The sequence below is a fragment of the Danio aesculapii genome, chromosome 20, assembly GCF_903798145.1.
Source record: "Danio aesculapii chromosome 20, fDanAes4.1, whole genome shotgun sequence".
Classification (NCBI taxonomy): Eukaryota; Metazoa; Chordata; class Actinopteri; order Cypriniformes; family Danionidae; genus Danio; species Danio aesculapii.
In genome coordinates, this window is record NC_079454.1 from 16,755,452 (window position 1) to 16,778,729 (window position 23,278).

Here is a 23,278-nt window from a genome sequence, read left to right on the forward strand (position 1 = left end):
GCGCTTCCTTCCTAAACTCTCTAAACATCGCGAGACGTCATGAGAGAGTAGAGTGACGTCAGAACGCACAGAATCCAAGATGTCGCTCACAAGGTAAGACGCTGAGAAGCTGTTTTTAAGGTTTTATGCTTCCGTGTATGTGTTAAAAACTTAATTTAAAAGCATACATGTGTTTTTCATGAATGTACTTTTACAATTTGTGGACAATCTGTGTCAATTATTAACCGGTTTGTGTTATGTGAGACGATGAGGCCTGCTGTGTTGTGGTCTTTGAATGCTAAGCTAAAGCTAGAGCCACAGCAAAAGCAAAAAATAACATGTTCAAAATATAAAAGACTTTGAATATCTCATCATTATGTTTTTTAGTCATTATACTTGCTTTTATATCTTGTTAAAGCTATAAAACGCTTTTATATCTTCATTCCTGGATGTGGTATGTAACGTTAGGCTAGCGTTATTTATTATCGCCGTAGAATTATAATTTATCAGTGTAACGTATATGTACACCATTCCAACACAATCTCATAGCACTGCTCTCGCCCAAGATACGGCTGTGTTTATGTGGCCCTTAATGCATTACGTTAGTTTGCTTTTTTTCGACGTAACCTTAAAGTCATAAATGAGGCCACTGCATTTATACATAAGTCACCCACGTTCCAATGCATATAGATTGAAGTTTTTATCTAACGTTACGTGGCGTTAAAGTTGGTTTTATATTCGCACATTCCGTTCGGTGTTAACTTATGACATGCTCCCTATATTGTTTATCATAGTACTTCATGGTATCCTGGTACATGGTACAATATTCGGTCTGAAATAATATGTAAGTTTGACTTGAAAATAACATAAGCACAATTTTTTTCACTGTACAATGTTGTACTTTGATAGTCGGTGACTGCTAATATGATTTCCCTATGTAGAATTTGCAAAGGATACTTTTTGTAATTATATTAAAGGGCTGCACGATAACCGAAAAAATGCTAATCACGATTTTTTTGCTCCGTGTTAATCACGATTAATAATGACGGTTATTCCTTTGTGTGTGTGTGTGTGTGTGTGTGTGTGTGTGTATATATATATATATATACATATATATATATATATATATATATATATATATATATATATATATATGTATGTATGTATGTGTGTATATAAATGTTCTTATTAAACTTCACAGCCATAAAATATTAAAAAAAAAACTTGGTTACTAAGAATCCGATGCTTGTTATATAATTTAAATTTCGATTCCTCTTGTCCAATTGCTGCTTGCACATTTTTTTCAATTGCTATTCTGCCAGGAACTTCGCCGCTGGAGAGCACCTTCAATAATAATCTAAATATTTGTTTAGAGATAGACAGCAATATGTGCTCAAAAGAGTGGCTACATGTGGTGAAGAAAGATGGCAGAGCTAAGTGTAATTATTGTAATAAACTAATAAGTTATAAAGTAGAGTGTTGCGACTAACATTACAAAGCACCTGCGGTTAGTTCATACTTCACAAATATCTAATTAAAAGAATGGCGTGTTGGTTCATTCATTGTGCATCCCGCGGGTGCAACCAACAAGAGTTGTGCAATTTAGTTTAACTTTTTGAGCGTTATGAGCTGTTTAGTATTAGTTTTTATGTATATATATTGAGCTGAAAAACTAAACAGCGCATTCTCTCCACCTCCTCATTCATAAACAGTGGAACTATTATACTATTCAAAGCAACACTTGGATGCGAATTTATCCTTGGAAACGTGTCATGAGAGCGATGCATTGCCTTTTTTGCTGCGCGCGATCAATTCCTGATCCTTTTGCATAAAGGTTTTAATCAAAAGACAGGTAATTTAATTACTTTTGATGTGCTAATATTTTTGTAAAATGAATGTTATTTTAAAAAAGCATATATACATATCAAAACTGTAAAACAGACTAAAGTGCATGGTCTAATTGGAAATAAAGGAAATGAGTTATCTATTTCATTATTTAATGCATAAAAAAGGCTAGTCTTTTTATAAATTGAGTTTAATTGATCTGAAACTTTTAATTGCATTTTTATTTTCTGTAAATAATAAAAGTTGCATCAGATTGATGAAAACGAACCTGAATACCTGCGTGAACAGGGCCACAATAAATTTTTTATTTTTTTTTTTACATCAAAACAATTGAATACAGTGTCTTCTATCTACATAACTGGCAACTGCGTCAGAAAAAAACTGCTGAATCTCTGCGAATATTTGGTTAACTTATAAAGCAAATGTTGTCTGGTTTAGTTAGTGTTAGTAATGCATAGAAAGATGCAAAGCAGAATTCTCCTAAGCTCAATAACCCACTGATGCCAGCCACTTTGTGATGGCTTTTAAGGTGGTTAATAAGGTTATTGTGTTACCTTGGGAGGTTTGGAATGAACAGCAGCAAGGGCTACCTGATTAACATTGCATTCCTCGAAAAAAAAAAAAAATTGCAATCTAGAAGCAATCACCTCATGCTTGTGATGTGGTACAATCCATAAACTCCGCCCATTCAAATAACGGCTTGGTCTTTATGCTGTAAAATCGCAACAATATGTAATTATTGATTGTGGGCCACAAATATTGTTAACGTGATCATAATACGATAAATCGTGCAGCCCTAGCTATGCCATTAGACAAAAATATAATTTCACGATAAGTGAAATTATAGTGAAATAGTGAAATTTAACACGATAAGTGATAAAGATAAGATCTTTTTTTACGTTGTTAAAGTTTATACTCATTAATTTACGATTAGTTTTTTTGTGTGTGCTTTATTTAGAATGTCATGGCAAAATGTTTGATAAATGTACAGATATAAAATAACAATTGCCCAGTGGTTTAGTGCAACTGCTCCTGGCATCCCCGATTCCTGGCTTGTGGACCTTTCCCGATCCTCTCTACATCCTCATATTGTAGTGTAATATTGCGCACATTTAAATTATGAAAAAGTATTACTGTTAATATTTTGTGACCCCACATAGGATAGACTTTTTAAAAATTCCTTATGATTTATAATATCAGATTGCACATCCCTAAATCTGACTTGGCTCTTTTCCCCATTCTCTTTTAGTTTTCTCCCTGCACCCACCCAGCTGTCCCAGGACCAGCTGGAGGCAGAGGAGAGGTCTCAGGCATACAGATCCCAGTCCACTGCTTTGGTCTCCACCCGCAGAGAACCTCCTCCTTACGGCTTTAGAAAGTCATGGGTACCCCGGGCACTAGAGGTACTACTATAAACTGATCATTAAACATTACATGCTGATAGCTGTTATATTTTTTGCTGCATTATGGCCTTGTCCCATTACTCACATTTTTAAATAGACAAGTGATAACACCCTGACATTTGTGTTTAGCAAAAGTTTTCAAGTGGGCCTGATGACATCAAGTGTATGTAAGTTTAGTTTAACACGCTTAAGTTGTGTAGAGCTTTTACACAGTATGAGGTTTTGATGCTTTGCATTTTAAAATAAACTTTAAATTTCTCTTCAGTCGTTCCTGAAACAATGAAACAACACAGTTTTTAGTGCATCTGATTAAGTGATAAAGTAGTTGAAGATGTATGAAACAAAACATATATATATATATATATATATATATATATATATATATATATATATATATATATAGTCAATGAGATTTTGGGGCATGTGAGTTTCAGCCTCAAATACCAGAATGTACATTAAAGGAACTGTGCTTTCACCTTTTTAGACCCGTAACACTTTTGTGGCTCATTCACAACGAATGTGTCTTTGCTTTCTAAAACATGAGATGCAAAACTTGCATCATCTTTTTCCAACAGAAACTTGGAAAGATGGCCCTGCCTCCAAGCTCTTGTGATTGGTCCACTGCTGTGGAACTGACAGTGATAAGCTGCACTGCTTGTGAAATTTGAATATCTTTTAACTTGACAAGGCATTTAAAAACATGTCACTTCAAATGACGCTAGCGTAATGGTCAAACACAACCACCAATTAAAAAAAAACAATAGAAAAGTATCTTTGGACAATAGAAATAGAACAATATAAATATCTTTGGAAAGAAGAAAATACATTCTGTGTAAACGGCCCCTTATGAAAACCAGGTGTTTCCAAGCATCAATTTAGTAACATTGTATTTTTTTGTATTTGGAAGCATTGCAGCTTTACTATTAAGAGTTCTCTCGTTTATGTTAACTCAAATAAGTAATCTCAACCCCTCTTATATTTCCGTCTGATTTCAAATCAGAATGTGACATTTCCTAAATCTACTAACCAAAACAAATGACAAAGTAGTTCTTTAGCTATACATATTGGATTTAAAATGTTTATTGCACAACTAGTACCACTTTATTTTGGAAGTGCTTGTAGGAATTTGTAACATTTAATAGTAGAATGCAATTTGAAAAACAAACCTAGAATGTGCTCAAATTTTTCTATAAACTATTATTTTATTTTAAATGTGAGTACACTTTAAATACTAAAATTGAACTTGACAAAATGGAACAATTGTTTTTGCTTTCCTGGTAATCACATTTTTTAGGTTTAAAAAAATATGGTCAAAAATAGTAGGAAATATCCACTGAGAATTACAAATGGTTAAACATACATTGTGTGATGCTTTTTCATTTCACATCAAAAGTCAGTTCAGAGGCAGTTCAGCCAAAAAATAGAAAATAAGTCAGCCAAATGATTTGCCACTCTAAAAATGACCTAAAAATGGCTGGTAGCAGGTCATGGGTTATATTCAACCATACTGTAAAATTACTCTTGTAATCTAATTATAAGTGTTATGATATTTCTTTTGGCTGTTCATTCCGCATTGGTGACCCCTGATAAATAAGAGACAAAACCGAAGGAAAAAAATAAAATAAGTAAATTAATGAATGATATTTCTTTTAAAGGACTTTGGAGATGGAGGAGCTTTTCCGGAGATCCATGTTGCCCAGTATCCTCTGGAAATGGGTAGGAAAAAAAGGACGTCTAATGCTCTTGCAGTGCAGGTGGATGCTGAGGGCAAGATAAAATATGATGCTATTGCCAGACAGGGCCAAAGCAAAGACAAGGTACCTGATCTTCTTGTTTTATTTAATATTTTATTCATATTTTCAGTGGCTCTCACCTAGGGATATGATTTGTTTTCATTATTATTTTGTTTTTTTTAAACAGGTCATCTTCAGTAAATACACAGATATGCTTCCTAAGGAAGTGCTAAACCAAGATGATCCAGAGCTGCAGAAACCAGATGAAGAGGCAGTGAGAGAGGTAATGAGACAATTCAGTAGCAGTTTCTGATATATTTCATTAGTTTATATCAGTTTCACAATCATGCTAAAGACTGCTATAATGTACGCTTTTATTTGAAAATGAAATACTGTAATATTTACACAAATTTAATGTGTGTCTTTTTGAAATTATGTAAATGTTGCAATTTTTCTTATGTTGCTAAAGTGAATAATAAGAAAACATAATTAAACAGTGTTTTTCTATCATTGTTGTTTGATTCAATGGCACATTAACATTAGGTTTGTTAGTATTCATTTACACACCAGTGTATCTAGGTGTCTGCGGAGTTTTAATGTCACATAAGTGTTAAAATGTTTTCAAAAGCTAAATTTTAGCCCTTAAAAAGTCTTGCATTCACTATATTACAGTGCTGTAGGTCTTTAATCATTTTAAACCGGTCTTAATTTTCCTGTGTCCAAGTAAATCGGAATCACCCAATCACCAATAATGAGTATTAGCTTTTTTTTATATTTAAGTTTTTTTTATTGCATAAATATACATCCCTTTACATGGTCTTCCATTAATACAAAAACTATTTATAGAAGTAACCAGGCCATTAGAAAAAAAAATCCTTAGTGTTTAGCCCTATAAGTCTAAAATTTCACTCATATTGGTCTTAAAAGGGTCTTAAATTTGACTTGAAGAAACCTGCAGAAACCCTGAATATACATGCACTGGCTTGAAATCCTTAATTTGCATAACTCTTTTGTACTCTTGTGCTAAAACAGCATTGATAATGTAAATATTTCTGTTCTAACAGTTCACATGAAATCAAATGGTCGCATGATTAACTTTTCCTTTTTACCCCTGATGTAGCTTACAGAAAAGACCAGATTAGCTTTGGAGAAACAGGTTTCACAGAAAATCGCTGCAGCCATGCCTGTGCGTGCTGCAGATAAACAGGCCCCCGCGCAATACATTCGGTAAGAGTGACTTCACTGATGAATGATGTGAAATGGTTGAATTTGAATAAATCTTCTGGGTTTAGTACAAGTTGAGCAGTTTCAACAGTATGATGTTCATTCACTTTAGAAAAATATATAAACCTCTTCCTTATTCTAAAAAAGTAAAGCATTTTAGCTAGTGTTTAAAAACTGTGATGAAAAGCTACAGGTTTTGTTAAAGCAAACGCTTAAATCATCAACAGTTTATTCTTTGAAGTCGTCTAAATTTACTTTGAGGTCGGAATAGTTGAGCTCTTGTTTTTTTTTTTTTTTTTGATGCATCATTGTTATTAGTTTAGCTATAAAAACACTGAGAAGACAATTATATTCTCTAATAATGGAGGTTATGCCACAGATACTGTATAAGTGAAGTTTTACAAACTAATTTCAAGAGGAGCGTGTGATATGATTGATCGTGGCTGACCTCTCATCCGTAATCAGTAATAATCCAATCAGATTCATTCAGGCTAACAATAAATGGACCGATTTTGCCCTACTACCTTATCTTTGTTTTGGAAGGATTCCCCCTTCCACCCCATTTCCTCCTCTTTCTCCCTTTACCAGGGGAGCTCTTGAGACCTACCTGATCTCGGACCCTCTTATATGCTTATTGACCAGATGGGAGCTCTGGGCTCAATTATCTCTGAGCTCAGGGTTCTCTCCCGGGACAGCATGCCAAACGTGCTATTAGCGTCAAGCATATCTAAGTGAGGACTCTTGAAATGGGGCTTATTTTGAACTTGTGACAATCTTTTAGAAACTTATTTTCTACATGATTGTCTTTACTCACACATCTAATTGTCTTTAAACACATCTGTATTTCAGTTGTTTAAGTTCCAAAATTATTTTGTCAAAAATGTTTTTATATTTCTTAAAGGTACACACCCTCTCAGCAAGGTCTCGCATTTAACTCTGGAGCAAAACAGAGGGTCATCCGTATGGTGGAAATGCAGAAAGATCCAATGGAACCCCCTCGATTCAAGTATGTTGTTTTCATCTGCTTTTTTAAAGTGATCTATGAGGGAAACTCTTAAGAAACTCAATGTTTTTTTTTGTTTTCTTACAGAATCAATAAGAAAATTCCTCGTGGACCTCCTTCCCCTCCTGCTCCAGTCATGCACTCTCCAAGCAGAAAGGTGGGAGTCTTGCTTCCTCTAAATATCGATCCCAAACATCGATAGTCATCAGCTTTGTTTACACTCCAAATCCATACAAGCCTGTCTTGAAGTATTTCTGAGAATATCCCAACAGACCTCAAAGCATCATTGTTTTTCTTTTGTGTGTGTGTGTTTTTTTTTTTAGATGACAGTGAAAGAACAGCAGGAATGGAAGATTCCTCCATGTATTTCCAACTGGAAGAACGCAAAGGTATCGCCGAGCCTTCATTAATGATTCAGCTGTTTGTTGTCTGTCCAAAATATTGACAATGAATACAACCCACATTGCTTTCTAACATCTCTCATTTGTTACTTCTCAGGGTTACACCATTCCTCTAGACAAGCGTTTGGCGGCTGACGGACGAGGCCTCCAAACCGTCCACATCAATGAAAACTTTGCCAAACTGGCCGAGGCTTTGTACATAGCAGACAGAAAGGTACGCTTCTTGTTTACGCATCCCTTAACACTTTGACAGACATTGCTAAGTTTACTAACTTTTACAAATGGAAAAAGTATTCTAAAAGACTGAAGAATGTCTGAACCACTGATCTGTTTCAAGGTGACGTCTGTGAAAGTATGTTGGCGTCTTTTTGATAAATTTTGAGAGCAATTCATGGTCTGGAATGCAGACTTTTTCTAATGCAAACAGTTCCTAATTAAACGGTCTGTGTGGGGTTTTGCAGGGTTTTACTTTCAGCTGATATGTGCACAAGGCTGGTTATGGTAATGTTGGTTATGTGATTTGTGCAGGCCAGAGAGGCTGTGGAGATGAGAGCTCAAGTGGAAAAGAAGATGGCCCAGAAAGAGAAAGAAAAGAAAGAAGAGAAGTTGAGAGAGCTGGCTAAGATGGCCAGAGACAGGAGAGCTGGTATCAAACCCCACGGTGATAAAGGTACCAAAACTAAAAGACTTAGCCAGTCATTTAATGACAACTTCATGCTAGCATAGTGGCAAGGTCCTAAAAAGCGAATTGGGTATGTCTTTTAAGTTTTATTTAGAAACAGTTTGAGATCACACAGGTTTTATCATTTAAACTTGAATTGCAAGTTTAAGTACTGTAAAACGACATTCAAATTATTAAATAAATATTTTCATTATTATCAAAGCTTCTAAGCTCAAAATATGGTATTCGGACCAGTACTAGAATCCTTCCTAAAAACTGTTAAAACTTTCTTATGTGTTTATTTATTGTGGTTAATGGATTTTTGTTGTTTTATAAATATGTTTTATATTGTAAGTTGTATCTGTTTTTGCCACTAAATAGTCATTGAAGCTGATATCGACCTTGGTTTTAAACTGATCCTTAGACTAGACCTTGGTAATGCTGTCACATAACCATTTGTGTCTGGTTTTGTCTCAGGTGGTGAAGATTCCGAAGTCAGAGAGCGCGATGAGATTCGTCACGATAGGAGGAAAGATAGGCAGCATGACAGGAACATCTCCAGAGCCGCCCCCGATAAGAGGTGCATGCATTTTTTATACTCTTGCCTTAAAACATTTATGGGTCGGTCCAACTGGTGCACACATTTCGTTTTAACTTGCATGAATCTGCATTATTTTCTGTCCTCTGATCTCACACAAGTCCCAAAGGTGTCCATTTTTACATTAGGCACCTTTTAGTGAAATAAACTGACACATTCTGTATTCAGACCGAGCTTTTCATTCAGTTGTTTAAAGCGATTTTATCTGTAGTTGTAAGTGCCTGAATTATTCATGCCTTTTCCTCAAAAGATGTTCGTGTGAGAATACTCTGAACACTCAGTTTGAGATGTGTGTAATGTAGCATGAATTGTCTGGCTGTCTGTATGAGGTGTTATTGTGGAGTTGGCTAATGTCAGTGTGGTTTTTGCTCTGTCCAGGTCAAAGCTTCAGAGGGACCAAGACAGGGACATCAGTGAGCTCATTGCCCTTGGCCAGCCGAACCCCCGTACCTCTAGTGAGGCTCAATATGACCAGAGACTCTTCAATCAGAGCAAGGTAATCAACCCTCAGGCTTTGCTAATCTTGGATTGGACACTTAACTGATTTTAAACCACTAAAGAGATATTTTAGTTAGAGTAGATTTTTTGGGGGGTCTGGGCAATATATCAGAATGAAAATGCAATTGTGAGTAAACATAAGCTGCATTTTGTCCTATAGTTGCAGTATAATCTTTTAGCTTTAATTGCATTCATTGATTCAAATTGACTAATAGACTTATAACTAGCAAATTAAATAGTGTTATTACAATATTGACTTTAGTTGCAAAAAACGATTACTTTAACAAGTATAATAACAATAATTAAGCGTATTATTTACCATATTAGGTAGCTTGCTATGTTAGGTGTGCAGTCTGACACTATGACAATGACACAAATCATAAACCTAAAGCTTCTTTATTTTGGTCTCTTGTCAAGACAAAATCTAAAACAGATCTAAAATGGTATAGATTAAGCCAAAGTAATGTTGTATAACTATTATTTTTACCCACAATCTTACTTTCTCTCAGATTTAACTCCCGGAACATGACATGTACCTCACTCAGCGCGTGTTAGGGCTTCCCCTATTGTAATACACCTAAAACATGGACTGGCATAAAACTCGTCAATGGCAGGGAAGTGTTTTCTCTTTTTAACCACAGGCAAAGAGTTAAACGAAATCATTTATTGATTGCACGGACATCATAATACCAGCCTTTACATGTAAAGCACAAATAATGCCTTTCAATTCAGTCACATCCAGCTGCCGTCATGCTTGAACCCATCTCCATCATTGTAAGATGCTTGCTTTTCTGTCTCTTCCACTGCTCCGTATGTTAGATATTTGAACCTACTTTCTTTTGCAGTCTGAAGCGCACCAAACACCCGAAACGCCCAATTTGCACCACAGGATGTCTAATCGCATCTTTGCATTGACTTCACATGTAAATCACCCGTGCTTCATCTGTGTCTGCTTACTGTATAGGCTGCAAAACAATATGCCAAAACAATCCAATTTTGCGTTGGATTTAGAGATCGCGGAATTGCGAAAAACTAGGGGGTCTAGTTGAACCAGATTAGATGGCTAAATAATTCTACAGTACAAGTAAGAATACAGTACTTTTAGTAAGTTTTAATAGATGAAAATCAACTTTCAGAAAAGGCCAGATTTATTTCACTTTCCATGTTAATATTGGTTTAAACGTACAACTGAATTTTGTTAGTTAACTCAATTTAATAAACCCATTACGACCTGTGATCAGATTATGACTACAATTTTAACGTATTATTGGGCATTAACTAAGAAATTAACAGGACATTATATTAATCAAAGCTTTTTTAGTTTTCATAGTGAGTTTAGTTAAATTAACTACTATTGAAGCCTTATTGCACAGTTGTAACATGCATTAGCTCTATAAATATTCACAGAATTTAATCAATATTTCATCATGCCATAGGCTAAATTAACATGTTCATGTTTGAACTATAAAGCTAACCAATTAGCTCTCCAAACATGTGACGATGATATCAACACCACTGCGATTATTCTTAAAAAGCTACACAAACAGCTGTAATTGAAGAACGATTATCTTCCAATTTCATTATCGCATGCGACACTGCATTGCCATTGAACTCTGGCTATTTCTGAAATTACCCCTATACCCTTAAATAATGTTCTATTTCAGAAAACTGCATTTCTAGTTGTCATAAGCTATAGTGGACATTGTGAAGTACACTCGATGCATCTCACAATGGATTGCAACCCATGTACACTCAACAGCTAGAAAATACCCATAATGCACTGTGAATATTCGCACACCAAATGAATTTTCGCATCTGGCAGCAGCAGAATGACATCAATGTACATTTCAAAAAGTATTTAATTAAAGTAATGTTTGTATACATGACAGAAATCAAAATAAGCTTCATTACTAATCGACAGCTTGCTAAGATTTACAATTACAGAACCCATTACAGAACCGACTTTACTGACAAAATGTGCTTATACTCTGCACACTACTTTGTTTTGTTTTTGTTTATTTCACACAATCTCAAATCTTATATGTAATATAATATTATATTTTGAATTTACTCAAATATTTTGATGTCTTTTAACATTGTAATGGTTAAAGTTTAAAAATTGTGGTAAATTAGTTCCTCCCTGTCCTCAGGATATTTAGATGTAAAAAAAAAAAAGTATTTCTAGCAAATGCAGACTGTAAGATGTTTGTTTCATAGCAATGCGTTTTTGATTCCTTTCAATTTGGAACTCATTATTTGTGTTTTTCAGGGAATGGACAGTGGTTTTGCTGGTGGAGAGGATGAGATGTATAATGTGTACGATCAGCCCTTCAGAGGTGGTAGAGACATGGCACAGAATATTTACAGGCCCAGTAAGAATGTGGATAAAGACATGTATGGAGATGACCTGGACACCCTCATGCAGAACAACAGGTACTGTGGCATTTTGATTAAACATTTGCATTCATTTTAACCACAGACTAGACCAAAACAAAAGAGAAAAGAGAAAAATAAATTTTAAAGAGACCATTCAATTCTAGCATTTTGAAATGCCAAGGCGATCATTATGATCTCAATAAAGGGGGCCTATAGGGTATATGCAGAAGTTTTAGTAACCTGGGTCAAACGCTTCCGATAAACTGTGTCATTACAACATCATGCGTTTCTTTAAAAATTAACCACCTTCACTGCTTGATTGCTATATGAAACAGTAGGTCTCAGAATGCAGAAGCACTGCATTAAATTACATTTTTCTGCACCATCTCTTTAAAATATGAACATTTATTTTACCCCAGTATTTTCAATGGAGTTTCTGCCCTAGCCTGCTGATCCTGACGGTGCATGCGTGTAAAAGGCTTTTTATCTCATTTTACACTTGAACAACTAAATGAATGCTGAATTTTAATTGTTACAACATCAATGCTGTAAAAGTACCCTGTATAACATTTTAAAAAGTCACTTTGACGGAAGTTTCAAAATCACATTTTTAAGAGGTTTGAACACAGTTGTGTGGTAAAAGTCTTTGTATATAACCAGCTTCTACCAGGGTGTCCGCGCGGTCTAAAAGACTTAAAAGGTCTTAAATTTCAAAAACAAAATTTTAGGCCTTAATAAGTCCTAATAAATTCACAGAAATATTGTTTTGAAGGTCTTAAATAATTTTAAACAGGTCTTAATTTTAAAAGTTGTTGAAGTAAAGTTACCCAATTAGGCTTGCACCCTTCCAATCACCAACAATATATATATATATATATATATATATATATATATATATATATATATATATATATATATATATATATATATATATATATATATATATATATATATATATACTTTTTTTTTAAATAAGCTTTTTATTGCAAAAGAGATTATTTCACAGCAGCTGTTTCACAACATTTTACAGCAATTTTTTTTAAATTATATTTTCTAATGAAGAAAAGAACTAAAAACAATTAAACAATTCCTCATGATAATAACAACAATATATCCCTTTACATAATTATCCATTTACACAAAACTATTGTAGACATAATATTTATAAATAGGCATGAAATGCATGAAGTTGGAAAGGAGTTATACTCCATTCATTTGGACCAAAAGCAAACAAATATATATTTTTCATTATTCGTGTTGTTTTCTTCGTAATAAATATACTTTTAACAATGTTAAACTTGTCATTAAAAAAAACAATGTTGAAAAAAGTCTATACAAGGTTTTTTGTTTTGACACAATAAAATATGTGGTTAAGAAATAAAAACGTTTGTTTGTTTTTTTTTTTTTTTTACAATTTTTATATTATTCCATTAATTTAACTGAGCCGTTACAAAAAATCCTTAGTGTTTAGCCTCGGATAAGTCTAAAATCTCATTCATAATGGTCTTAAAAAGTCTTAAATTTAACTTAATGAAACCTGCAGAAACCCTGTTCTAATGGTAAAAATGTGTTCAATCAATTTTTTTATAGTAGCACTTGTTAAATTGTCTCCAGAAACAAATTGATTGACGTTCTCCCTTTGTACATGTCATCAGAGTGGGAAAGCCCCGCCCATTAGTAATGATCTAATCTTAAATAAGATCGTGCTCCTAGTATTCTTTTCAAAAGAGGGCCGAGCTACAAATTCCTCTGTCAGCATAGAGGCAGATTCAAAAACTTGTGATCTTTCCTTCATTAGCATAGCACATTGGCCTTGTTTTTAAATCTCTATGCTGACACAGGCATTTGTAGCTCTGCCCTCTTTTGAAAAGAATACTATGAGCACGGTCTTATTTGAATTTAAAGTGACAGTTACCAAAGCGCCATAATTCGGATCAAAGCCTAAAAGGAGCAGTTTCAAAGAAATTAAAAAATACATATATTATTTGTGGGAAAGTTTGTGCTGAAACTTCACATACACACTCTAGGGACATCAGATTAATTTTACATCTTGTGAAAAGGGGCATAATAGGTTTCCCTTTAACATGTTTATGCTCATTTGAGTGTTTTTTTTTTTTTTTTTTTTTTTTTGGAAGTGGGTAGTATCATAACAAATGTACACTATTGTTTGGTAATTTATCTATTTCTCTTTTCCGTCCAGGTTTGTTCCTGACCGGGACTTTTCAGGTGCTGACCATGGCCCCCGCCGGGACGGTCCTGTACAGTTTGAGGAGGATCCTTTCGGTCTGGACAAGTTCTTGGAGGAAGCCAAGCAGCACGGAGGCTCCAAAAGAGCGTCCACTAGTGGGCGCTCCAAGGACTATGACCATGACAAGAAACGTAGGAAGGAGTGAGACACTTTCTCTGTCAAACTGCAGTCTCAAATCCTTCTCCCCATACTTTTTTTTGTAACTGAATAGTAAATGGTAAAATACTAGCAGTATGGTGTGTCATGCTATTTTTTTAGTCATTCTCTGACATTTAAATGTTTTTTTTTCCAGTCCATGTTTTCTGCAAGTTACTGTTGCATTGTAAAAGCCATCCTAATAAATTCCTTATGGAGGATTACATTGAATGTGAATGATTGTTCATGGCGGGCGTGAAATTAGTTGAATCGTAAGAGTGCTTCGTCTGCTTTGGTGCAAGGTGAAATGAATTTTGAATGCCTCTCTCCATTAGTCTTATAAATCTGGTCAACAGCAGTTTCATTTGCTGAGTCTGCTATTTATACCCTGCTGTAAATTAAGCCTTTCAGCAAGCGTGTGCTTTCCCTGAAAAGGGGGGAAGGATTAGTGTTTCATTTTGTATTCTATGCAGTAATAAGTCAATAAGTTGGACCTCTATTAATAAATGGGTACTATTTTAAAATGTTAGAGTCTGGGTTCAATCTTCAACTGGCTGGTGGGAGCCGCCAGTGGCGGGTCACGTGACCTGACAGTGACTGGTGGCAGCCGCCAGTGTCCAATTGCCTGGTCATGTGACCTGCCAGTGGTGGGTTAGTTGCAGTTACGTCTGGTGTGTCCTTTGTCGCTTTTTCTTTCTCTGCTTTTATTTACTTGTTATCATCATGAGTATAATTTTATGAAGTGTTTTTTCATTGGGTATTCTTTAGAGTCTATATGTTTCCGTCACTGACATTTGCAGCAATGTTTCCTCAAAGAAGGTCCTACCACGTTCGCTTTCACTCTCTCAGACTGGTGGGTTCAGGCAGCAGACAGCGAGCTCCGAGTTTACCGCGTTTGCTTTAACTGTCTTTGCAGCTTTATACATTGATGCATTGATTTCTTATTATGAAATTGTGTATATTAGTCAGCTTAATTCCAGATACGGTCCTTAAATAGCCGGGATTACAACTGGCTGGTCACGTCTTTCCCAGCTTCACCAGCGCATTCGCTCTCCGAGATCGACGCTTCTCTTTGCACTCTCGATAGGAGCAATCAAAATTGTATGTATAATATTTTTATTCCTTACAGTCTATTGCGTTACATCAGTGATATTTCCAGTACATTTATCCCAAATAAGGTCTTCAAACGACCCGTAAACTGACTGGTGGGTTACCGACGCTAATCATGCAGTCAGCAGACAGGGAGCTCTGCGTTCGCTTTAACTTTCTCTCCAGCTTTATACATTGATTTATCATCATGAAAATACTCTTCTGGACCTTTTCTATTACAAATTGTGTATATTAGTCAGTTTAATTCCACATACGGTCATCAAATAGCCGGGATTACAACTGGCAGGTCAGGTCTCTCCCCAAAAGCTCTGTAAGACTTCAGTAAAGTTAGCAACAGATTCGCATTTTCCGGATCAATAACTCATGACCGAAACATTGTTCCTACACAAATAGGATCTCTTTTCAACCGTCGAAATGTATACAATCACCTACAATCTTATTTTTCTAAAAATGAGCTTTCCTACGCGCTGGACGTATTATATTGATCTCTATGTGCAGGCTGCGAAGAGAGACCGATCCTTAGGGACCGTCTACAAAGAGCAAAACGCGAAAACCAATACTACAAAAGTTGTCAATAACTTCCCTCTAACACATTATACTGCCATAAAATTCATCATCAAATTTTTAAACTTGGTTTAAAAAAACAATTTTGTATATTTTTAATGAATTTTTATTATGAAAAAATGTTCAATAACTTTACTGTAAATTACTGTATTTCACCAAATTCAGATCACACGTCACTGCTGTCCAGCTGGTTATACTACAACACTTCTGTTTAACAAAATTGTTTTGCATGAGGCGACGTGGTGGCGCCGTAGGTAGTGCTGTCGCCTCACAGCAAGAAGGTCACTGGTTCGAGCCTCGGCTGGGTCAGTTGGCATTTCTGGAGTTTGCATGTTCTCCCCGCGTTCGTGTGGGTTTCTTCCGGGTGCTCCGGTTTTCCCCATATTCCAATGACATGCGGTACAGGTGAATTGGGTAGGCTAAATTGTCTGTAGTGTATGAGTGTGTATGGATGTTTCCCAAATATGGGTTGAAGCTATAAGGGCATCCGCTGCATAAAACGTGCTGGATAAGTTGGCGGTTCATTCCGCTGTGGCGACCCCGGATTAATAAAGGGACTAAGCTGAAAAGAAAATGAATGAATGAATGTTTTGCATGATTTTTATTATTCACCAATAATGGCTGTTTTTTCATAATAAAAAAAGTGTTGTAATATAACCAGCAGGACAGCAGCGACAACTGAACTGAATTTGGTGAAAATGCAGCGTTACAGTGAAGTTATTAAAAATTGATAACAAAATTAATAAAAAATATGCAAAATTGTTTTGTTTTTTTAGTGTTGTAGTATAACCAGCAGGACAACACTGAGGTGTGATCTGAATTTTATGGCAGTATAATGTGTTAGAGGGAAGTTATTGACAGCTTTTGTAGTATTGGTTTTCGCGTTTTTCTCTTTGTAGATGGTCCCTAAGAATCAGTCTCTCTTCGCAGCCTGCGCATGGAGATCAATATAATGCGTCCAGCGCGTAGGAAAGCTCATTTTTAGAAAAATAAGGTTGTAGGTGATTGTATACATTGCGACAGTTGAAAAGAGGTCATATATGTGTAGGAACAATGTTTTGGTCATGAGTTATTTATCTGGAAAATGCGAATCTGACTTCACTGCTAACTTAACTCTTACAGAGCTGCTGGGGGGAGACCTGACCAGCCAGTTGTAATCTCGGCTATTTGAGAACCGTATCTGAAATTAAGCTGACTAATATCCACAATTTGTAATAGAAAAGGTCCAGAAGAGTATTTTCATGATGATAAATCAATGTATAAAGCTGGAGAGAAAGTTAAAGCGGACGCGGAGCTCCCTGTCTGCTGACTGCATGATTAGCGTTGGTAACCCACCAGTCAGTTTACGGGTCGTTTGAAGACCTTATTTGGGATAAATGTACTGGAAACATCACTGAGGTAACACAATAGAGTAATAAAAAATATTATAAATAAAATTTTGATTGCTCTTATCAAGAGTGCAAAGAGAAGCGTCGATCTCGGAGCGCGAATGCGCTGGTGAAGCTGGGGAAGACGTGACCATCCAGTTGTAATCCCGGCTATTTGAGGACCGTATCTGTAATTAAGCTGAATTATATACAAATTTGTAATAGAAAAGGTTCAGAAGATTACATTCATGATAGTAAATCAATGTATAAAGCTGCAGAGACAGTAAAAGCAAACGCGGTAAACTCTGAGCTCGCTGTCTGCTGACTGAAGCTAATTAGCTTCAGTAACCAACCAGTCTGAGAGAGTGAAAGCGGAACTCCCTGCGTTCTGATGCAGCGAGAGTTTTGCAAACCCACCTGTCATTATTTAAAGATCTTCTTTGAGGAAACACTGCTGCAAATGTCAGTGACGAAAACATATAGACCCTAAAGAATACACATTTCATGAATTAAAAATGTAATTCCTCTGAATGAGCGCGAGGAGACGTGCCAGACGCAGAATGTGATCGTGCTTACTGAGGGAGGAGGGACCAGCCAGTTGTAATCCCGGCTATTTGAGGACCGTATGTGGAATTAAACTGACTAATATACACAATTTGTAATAGAAAAGGTATATAGAAATGATATATCAATGTATAAAGCTGCAGAGAAAGTTAAAGCAAATGCCGACGGGTTGGGGGTGAATGTGCCCAATGTCTAAATGTACAGATCCATTATATTATTTTCAGATAAATTGAAAGCAACAGAAGGAAACTCAGACTTTTCCATATTTTCTAGATTTGAGGACACTCTATTTGTAATAAACATTCTGAAAATGTCCCATTATGAAGAATAAATCCGTAAAAGTGTTCATTTTGTGTATTGTTAAAAACATTTGATGCAATGAAAGCTCACATGACCTGCCAGTTGCCAACTGCTACCAAGTGGCCATTGGTAGGACACCTGACCCACCAGCCAGTTGATAACTGCCACCAACCAGTCACTGGTAGGACACCTGACCCACCAGCCAGTTGCTAACTGCCACCAACGAGTCACTGGTAGTACACCTGACCCACCAGCCAGTTGTTAATGGCTACCAACCAGTCACTGGTAGGACACCTGACCTACCTGCCAGTTGACAGCGTCCATTGGTAGGACACCTGACCTATCAGCCAGTTGCCAGCAGCCACTGGTAGGACACCTGACCCACCAGCCAGTTGTTAATGGCCACCAACCAGTCACTGGTAGGACACCTGAGCAGGCACTGGTTGGTCACATGACCCACCTGCTAGTTGTGAAATGCCGGGTTAGATGCGGCTGCCACTGGCAGGTCAGGCTACCCGACAGTGGGACACTGGCGGCTGCCACCAGTCAGTGACAGGTCACGTGACCCGCCACTGGCAGCTCCAGCCAGCCAGTTGAAGATTGAACCCCTACTGAAACGTTATTAGAAATTGTTCCTTAATGTGTTTAAAATGTATTATAATATTCCTCCTGATTTTAGGGCAAGGTTACATGTAGGCATGGTACGATAACCGTTTTCAAGGTATACCGCGGTTTGGAAAAGTCAAGGTTTTAAAACCGGCAAAATTTTCTCTAATACTGTTCCTAAGGTATGTGTAAGATTTTTTTTGTTTTGTTTTTAAAGACAACAGTATCTCCAGCAGAAAAAATATCCAAAGATGCTATTTTAAATTGTAAAGAAATTTGTGTTTTTGAAAGAAATGAAGACGTGTCTAACGTGTTTACTGCTCCAAAATATCATAAATCTTTCAAAAAATAGAATATATTGTTTTCAAAGGAAAAACATTTTTTGTATTTAACTCAGACATTTAAAAAGAATATATTTTAGAGCAGTGAGCACAATAGCGTGCAACCGTGATATTTTTATCAAAGGTTATCATACCGTCAGAATCTTATACCGGCCCATGCCAAGTTACATGTGTCTGTGGTAAGCTTGGGCTTGATATTTTTTAAAACAGTGGCTACCATGTCATTGACATTTTTGAAGCATATGAACATTAGCTATGTTTCCATCCAAAGATGCGAATTAAATTTATGCACAAACGGGAATAAAAAGAAGAATTTGGATAAAAGAAGTTTCCATCCAACGAGTCAAAGAGAACAAAATCATCACTTCCTGATCATCTGGCGCCAAATATCAAAAGTAAAAATGAAATTTGCTGCGGTAGAAGACGTCCTGTTTTTATCAAAAATGCTAGAAAAAGTGTTATCTACAAAATTATTTGGCCACATTTTATATTAGTTTAAGTACTATGTACTTGCAATAAAAAAAAGCTGATGATAAAAATACTGTGTTCCATAATGTATTGGAGAACACTTCTGGTGCTCTTGAGGTAGGGTACTGGTTGTGTTAGGGAGTAGGGACAGGATTGGTGGTATGGGTCGGTTAAGGTGTAAGGAATGGTTGACTCTGTAATTACATGCAGGTATTTATATTTATTTATATGAGGCCACCTAATATAAAGTTGGAGCAATTGTCCTAAGAGAGATACAAAATCTAAGAAATTCAAGATTTAGAATATTTTAAAGCACTGAAACAGCCCTCATCAGAGTTACAAATGACCTCTCTCATCAACTGATCATAGTGCCACATTTGACAGTACTGATCACAGTATTTTCCTGGATAGGCTTGAAAATTTTGTTGGTATACTAAAATAAACAGTTCATGCTAGTTGTGAAATGCCGCTAGTTGTGAAACAGTTCATATAAGCTGAATTCAAACAAACAAATTTAGACTAACGTTACTCAATTTATTTTGTTTAAATTCAGCCCATATTGCAAACACTAACCTTAAACCTTAAAAAAATGATATAACTGAGTGTATTACTGAGACTAGCATGGTTCAAGACTAGTCATGCTTGTCAAACATCATTTTTTATCAGTTAATGAAGAGGAATCATATCAATCAAACATATATACGGGGTACCACAAGGCTCAGTTCTTGGTCCCTTTCTTTTCACATTGTATATGTGCTAGGAGATATCATTTAAAGCACAAGAGTTTGTCACTACAACATATTATCAATGTCTAATGCATAAAAGCTAAAAGAGGAGCAGGAGGAAGTGTCTGGGGAGAGGGAAGTATGGGGTTCTCTCCTAGGACTGCTGCTCCTGCGACCCGGCACCGGAAAAACAGATGGAAACGAATGAATGAATGAATGTTTGCTCACTGTGAACAATGCTGGGTTCCACGCAATTGCTTCATGTTGTCCAAGTACAAATTGATTATGCATTGAACATAAAACAATTATTTTGTCCCCCAAAAACCTCAAGAACTAAGTTCATTCATCTAATTTTAAATTAGTAGTTTGACCAACCAGCAAAAATAATTGTTTGAGTGCATATTCAATGTGCAGATTGAGTATAGTGTCCAAAAGAGAAACAGGGATGTGTTTTAGTATTTATGTTTTCATTTTGGCGCTGAAATTTGACTAAAACATGCTTTTGAAATCACAGAATATTTATATCAGCCACTATTCTTTTGATGAATCTCATTAGGTTGCTGTGAAGATACATACCTAATGCATTAATGCAGAATCTCTGGCTTTTAACTTCCACCACACTCATCATCCAAATATACTTTGTCCCCCTTCTTTCTTCTTCTCTCATTTAGATTCCAGCATTGTCCAGGTTTTCAGGTGTATTTAATTCTCCCGGACAGGCAGATAATGAGTCCTCACTCTTCTCTTGTTTGTGTTTCTAAATGCGTTGAGAAAGAGAAATGAGTTTCTCATTGATGATAGCCCATAAGGAAATTGGTTCTTTTGCAAGCTTTTGTACGGTTTGAAGAACAAACAACCAGCACATTGTTTTGCGTCATAATGGAAACTTTGGCAAGCAGACAAAAGCTAAGATTGATAGGTTCTTATCTGCTGTCCACGGAGGAACAACCAGCAAATATTCCAGGCTGCTTGTTTCAGTCCATTGAGCAAAAAGCTTTTTGTTCTTTTAGAGCAGTCCAAAAACAGCATTCAAATATCATTCAGCTGCATGTCTCAAGCTCTAGAGTGCTTTAGAAAGGAAAGTAATGGTTGTGTCATTCAAACACATCCCTCTTCAAAATGAACTAGTAAATAGGTTTTTATATATTTATTGAGTTGGCTGTTTATTGGTGAATCCATAAATTAAAAAAAAATAATAAATTTTAAAATGCACCTATTAAAAAAATTATATCCAAGGCTAGCTATACAGGCTAAATCTGTCTTGAAAAATAACATTTTCATCACTTAAATAAAAGCACAAATTTCCTGTAAACAAACTGCAACTTATTGAGACAAATTATTAATTTTTAGGAAATTGCTCATTGTGTTTCAAGTCATTGTATTGTTTAAAGAGCTGCACACACACACAGACACACACACACACACACACATATAAACGTGTACAGTAGGTAAGATAAGTATTGATCACATCATGTTTTTTCTTGGTAAATATAAAGGAGCTATTGACTTGTATTTGTACCAGATTTTGCAACCTAGGCTCATTCTGATTACGTACCCCTATATACATTTCTGGAGAGTGCCACATACGTCCCAGGAGGTACGTTTTATGCAGTTTTTGTTTTCACGATTATGCCAGAGGCCGTTGTGTGTGCTTTTTGAGATCTCAAATTTCAGTGTCATTCGCACCTGCTGTTCTCACGTAAATCCACCAGAGGCAGCTGTCAAATGACTCACTCACTTATTAACAAACCGACCAATACCCCAACCCACCCCCTCCCTAAACCCAACCGATAGTGTTTTAATTCAATTCGATTCAGTTCACCTTTATTTGTATAGAGCTTTTACAATGTAGATTGTGTCAAAGCAGCTTCACATAAAAGGTCATAGTAAATTGGAACAGTGTAGTTCAGTATTCAGTGTTTAAGTTCAGTTCAGTCCAGTGTGGTTTAAAAATCACTACTGAGAGTCCAAACACTGAAGAGCAAATCTAACGATGCGCAGCTCTACTGATCCCAAACCATGCAAGCCAGTGGCAACAGCGGAGAGGGAAAAAAACTTTACTAATTGGTGAAGTGAAGAAAAAAACCTTGAGAGAAACCAGACTCATGGGCACGATCATTTTAATTTCTCCGCTGGCCAAACGTCTTGTGCAGAGCTGCAGTCTCAGCGGCGGAGGCTGCAAGCTGGCCTCAGCGAAGACTCATCTGTCCCTGGAGCGTCACAGGAATAAGTCTCATGTTCTCCACTCCTCCATGACCACCACAGTAGCTGCTCAGGATACGGCCTGGTCCAGGATATGGAAACCTTGGGATAATCTCGTCGTTGGTCTTGGATCGACTCAAAGTCTGACGGCCTCGGGAAGAGTATCCCCAGGTGGAAATGGAGAATAAAGAGAATAATTAGCGTAGCTGCTGTTCATAGTGTATATAAACAAGATGCAGAAACCTGTGTGGAAACCCGCTAAGTGGTGCACTGAGTGTATGCTTTACTAAAAAGATGTGTGTCTGAGCAAGTGTTTCTGAGCCTCAGACGTTATCAGGAAGGCTATTCCAGAGTTTAGGAGCTATAAATGAGAAGGCTCAACCTCCTTTACTCGACTTTGCTATTCTAGGTACTACCAGAAGCCCTGACTTTTGAGTTCTTAAAGAGCGAGTTGGATTGTAGTGAGACAGAAGGTTGTTTAGATAAACAGGAGCTAGATTATTTAAAGCTTTATATGTAAGAAGCAATATTTTAAATTCAATACGAAACTTAACAGGCAGCCAGTGTAAGTAGGATAAAATTGGGGTGATGTGATCAAATTTTCTAGACCTGGTAAGAACTCTGGCAGCTGCATTTTGTACTAATTGAAGTTTGTTAATAGAGGATGCTGGGCAGCCAGCAAACAGTGCATTACAGTAGTCCAGCCTAGAAGTCATAAAAGCATGGACTAGCTTTTCTGCATCTGAGATGGATAGCATACTTCGTAACTTAGCGATATTTCTCAGATGAAAGAAAGCAGTTTTTGTGACATGGGATATATGATTTTTAAAAGTTAAATTGCTGTCTAATATGACACCCAGATCTTTTATAGTAGAGCTAACGCTAACTTTGTGTCCCTCTAATTGTAGGTCGAGTTGTGAGATATGC

The 23,278-nt window shown here is 36.3% G+C and overlaps 1 protein-coding gene across 1 annotated transcript; it reads left to right on the forward strand.

The window, feature by feature from the left end:
• The first annotated feature begins 53 nt into the window (after positions 1-53).
• On the forward strand, positions 54-14,328 carry snw1 (SNW domain containing 1). Its single transcript, XM_056480894.1, has 14 exons — positions 54-93; positions 3,074-3,227; positions 4,883-5,044; positions 5,148-5,243; positions 6,081-6,187; positions 7,086-7,190; positions 7,275-7,344; positions 7,511-7,576; positions 7,686-7,802; positions 8,117-8,258; positions 8,727-8,829; positions 9,226-9,343; positions 11,615-11,778; positions 13,922-14,328. Exons 1-14 carry the CDS (start codon positions 80-82, stop codon positions 14,112-14,114), a joined length of 1,611 nt encoding a protein of 536 aa, XP_056336869.1. The 5' UTR covers positions 54-79; the 3' UTR covers positions 14,115-14,328.
• Positions 14,329-23,278: the final 8,950 nt, after the last annotated feature.

Excerpts from the sequence above, each read along its gene's own strand:
- snw1 (XM_056480894.1), top strand. Across the intron at positions 3,228-4,882 it reads GGGTACCCCGGGCACTAGAG|GACTTTGGAGATGGAGGAGC; the intron begins GTACTACTATAA and ends TTTCTTTTAAAG. Across the intron at positions 7,803-8,116 it reads TGTACATAGCAGACAGAAAG|GCCAGAGAGGCTGTGGAGAT; the intron begins GTACGCTTCTTG and ends TGATTTGTGCAG.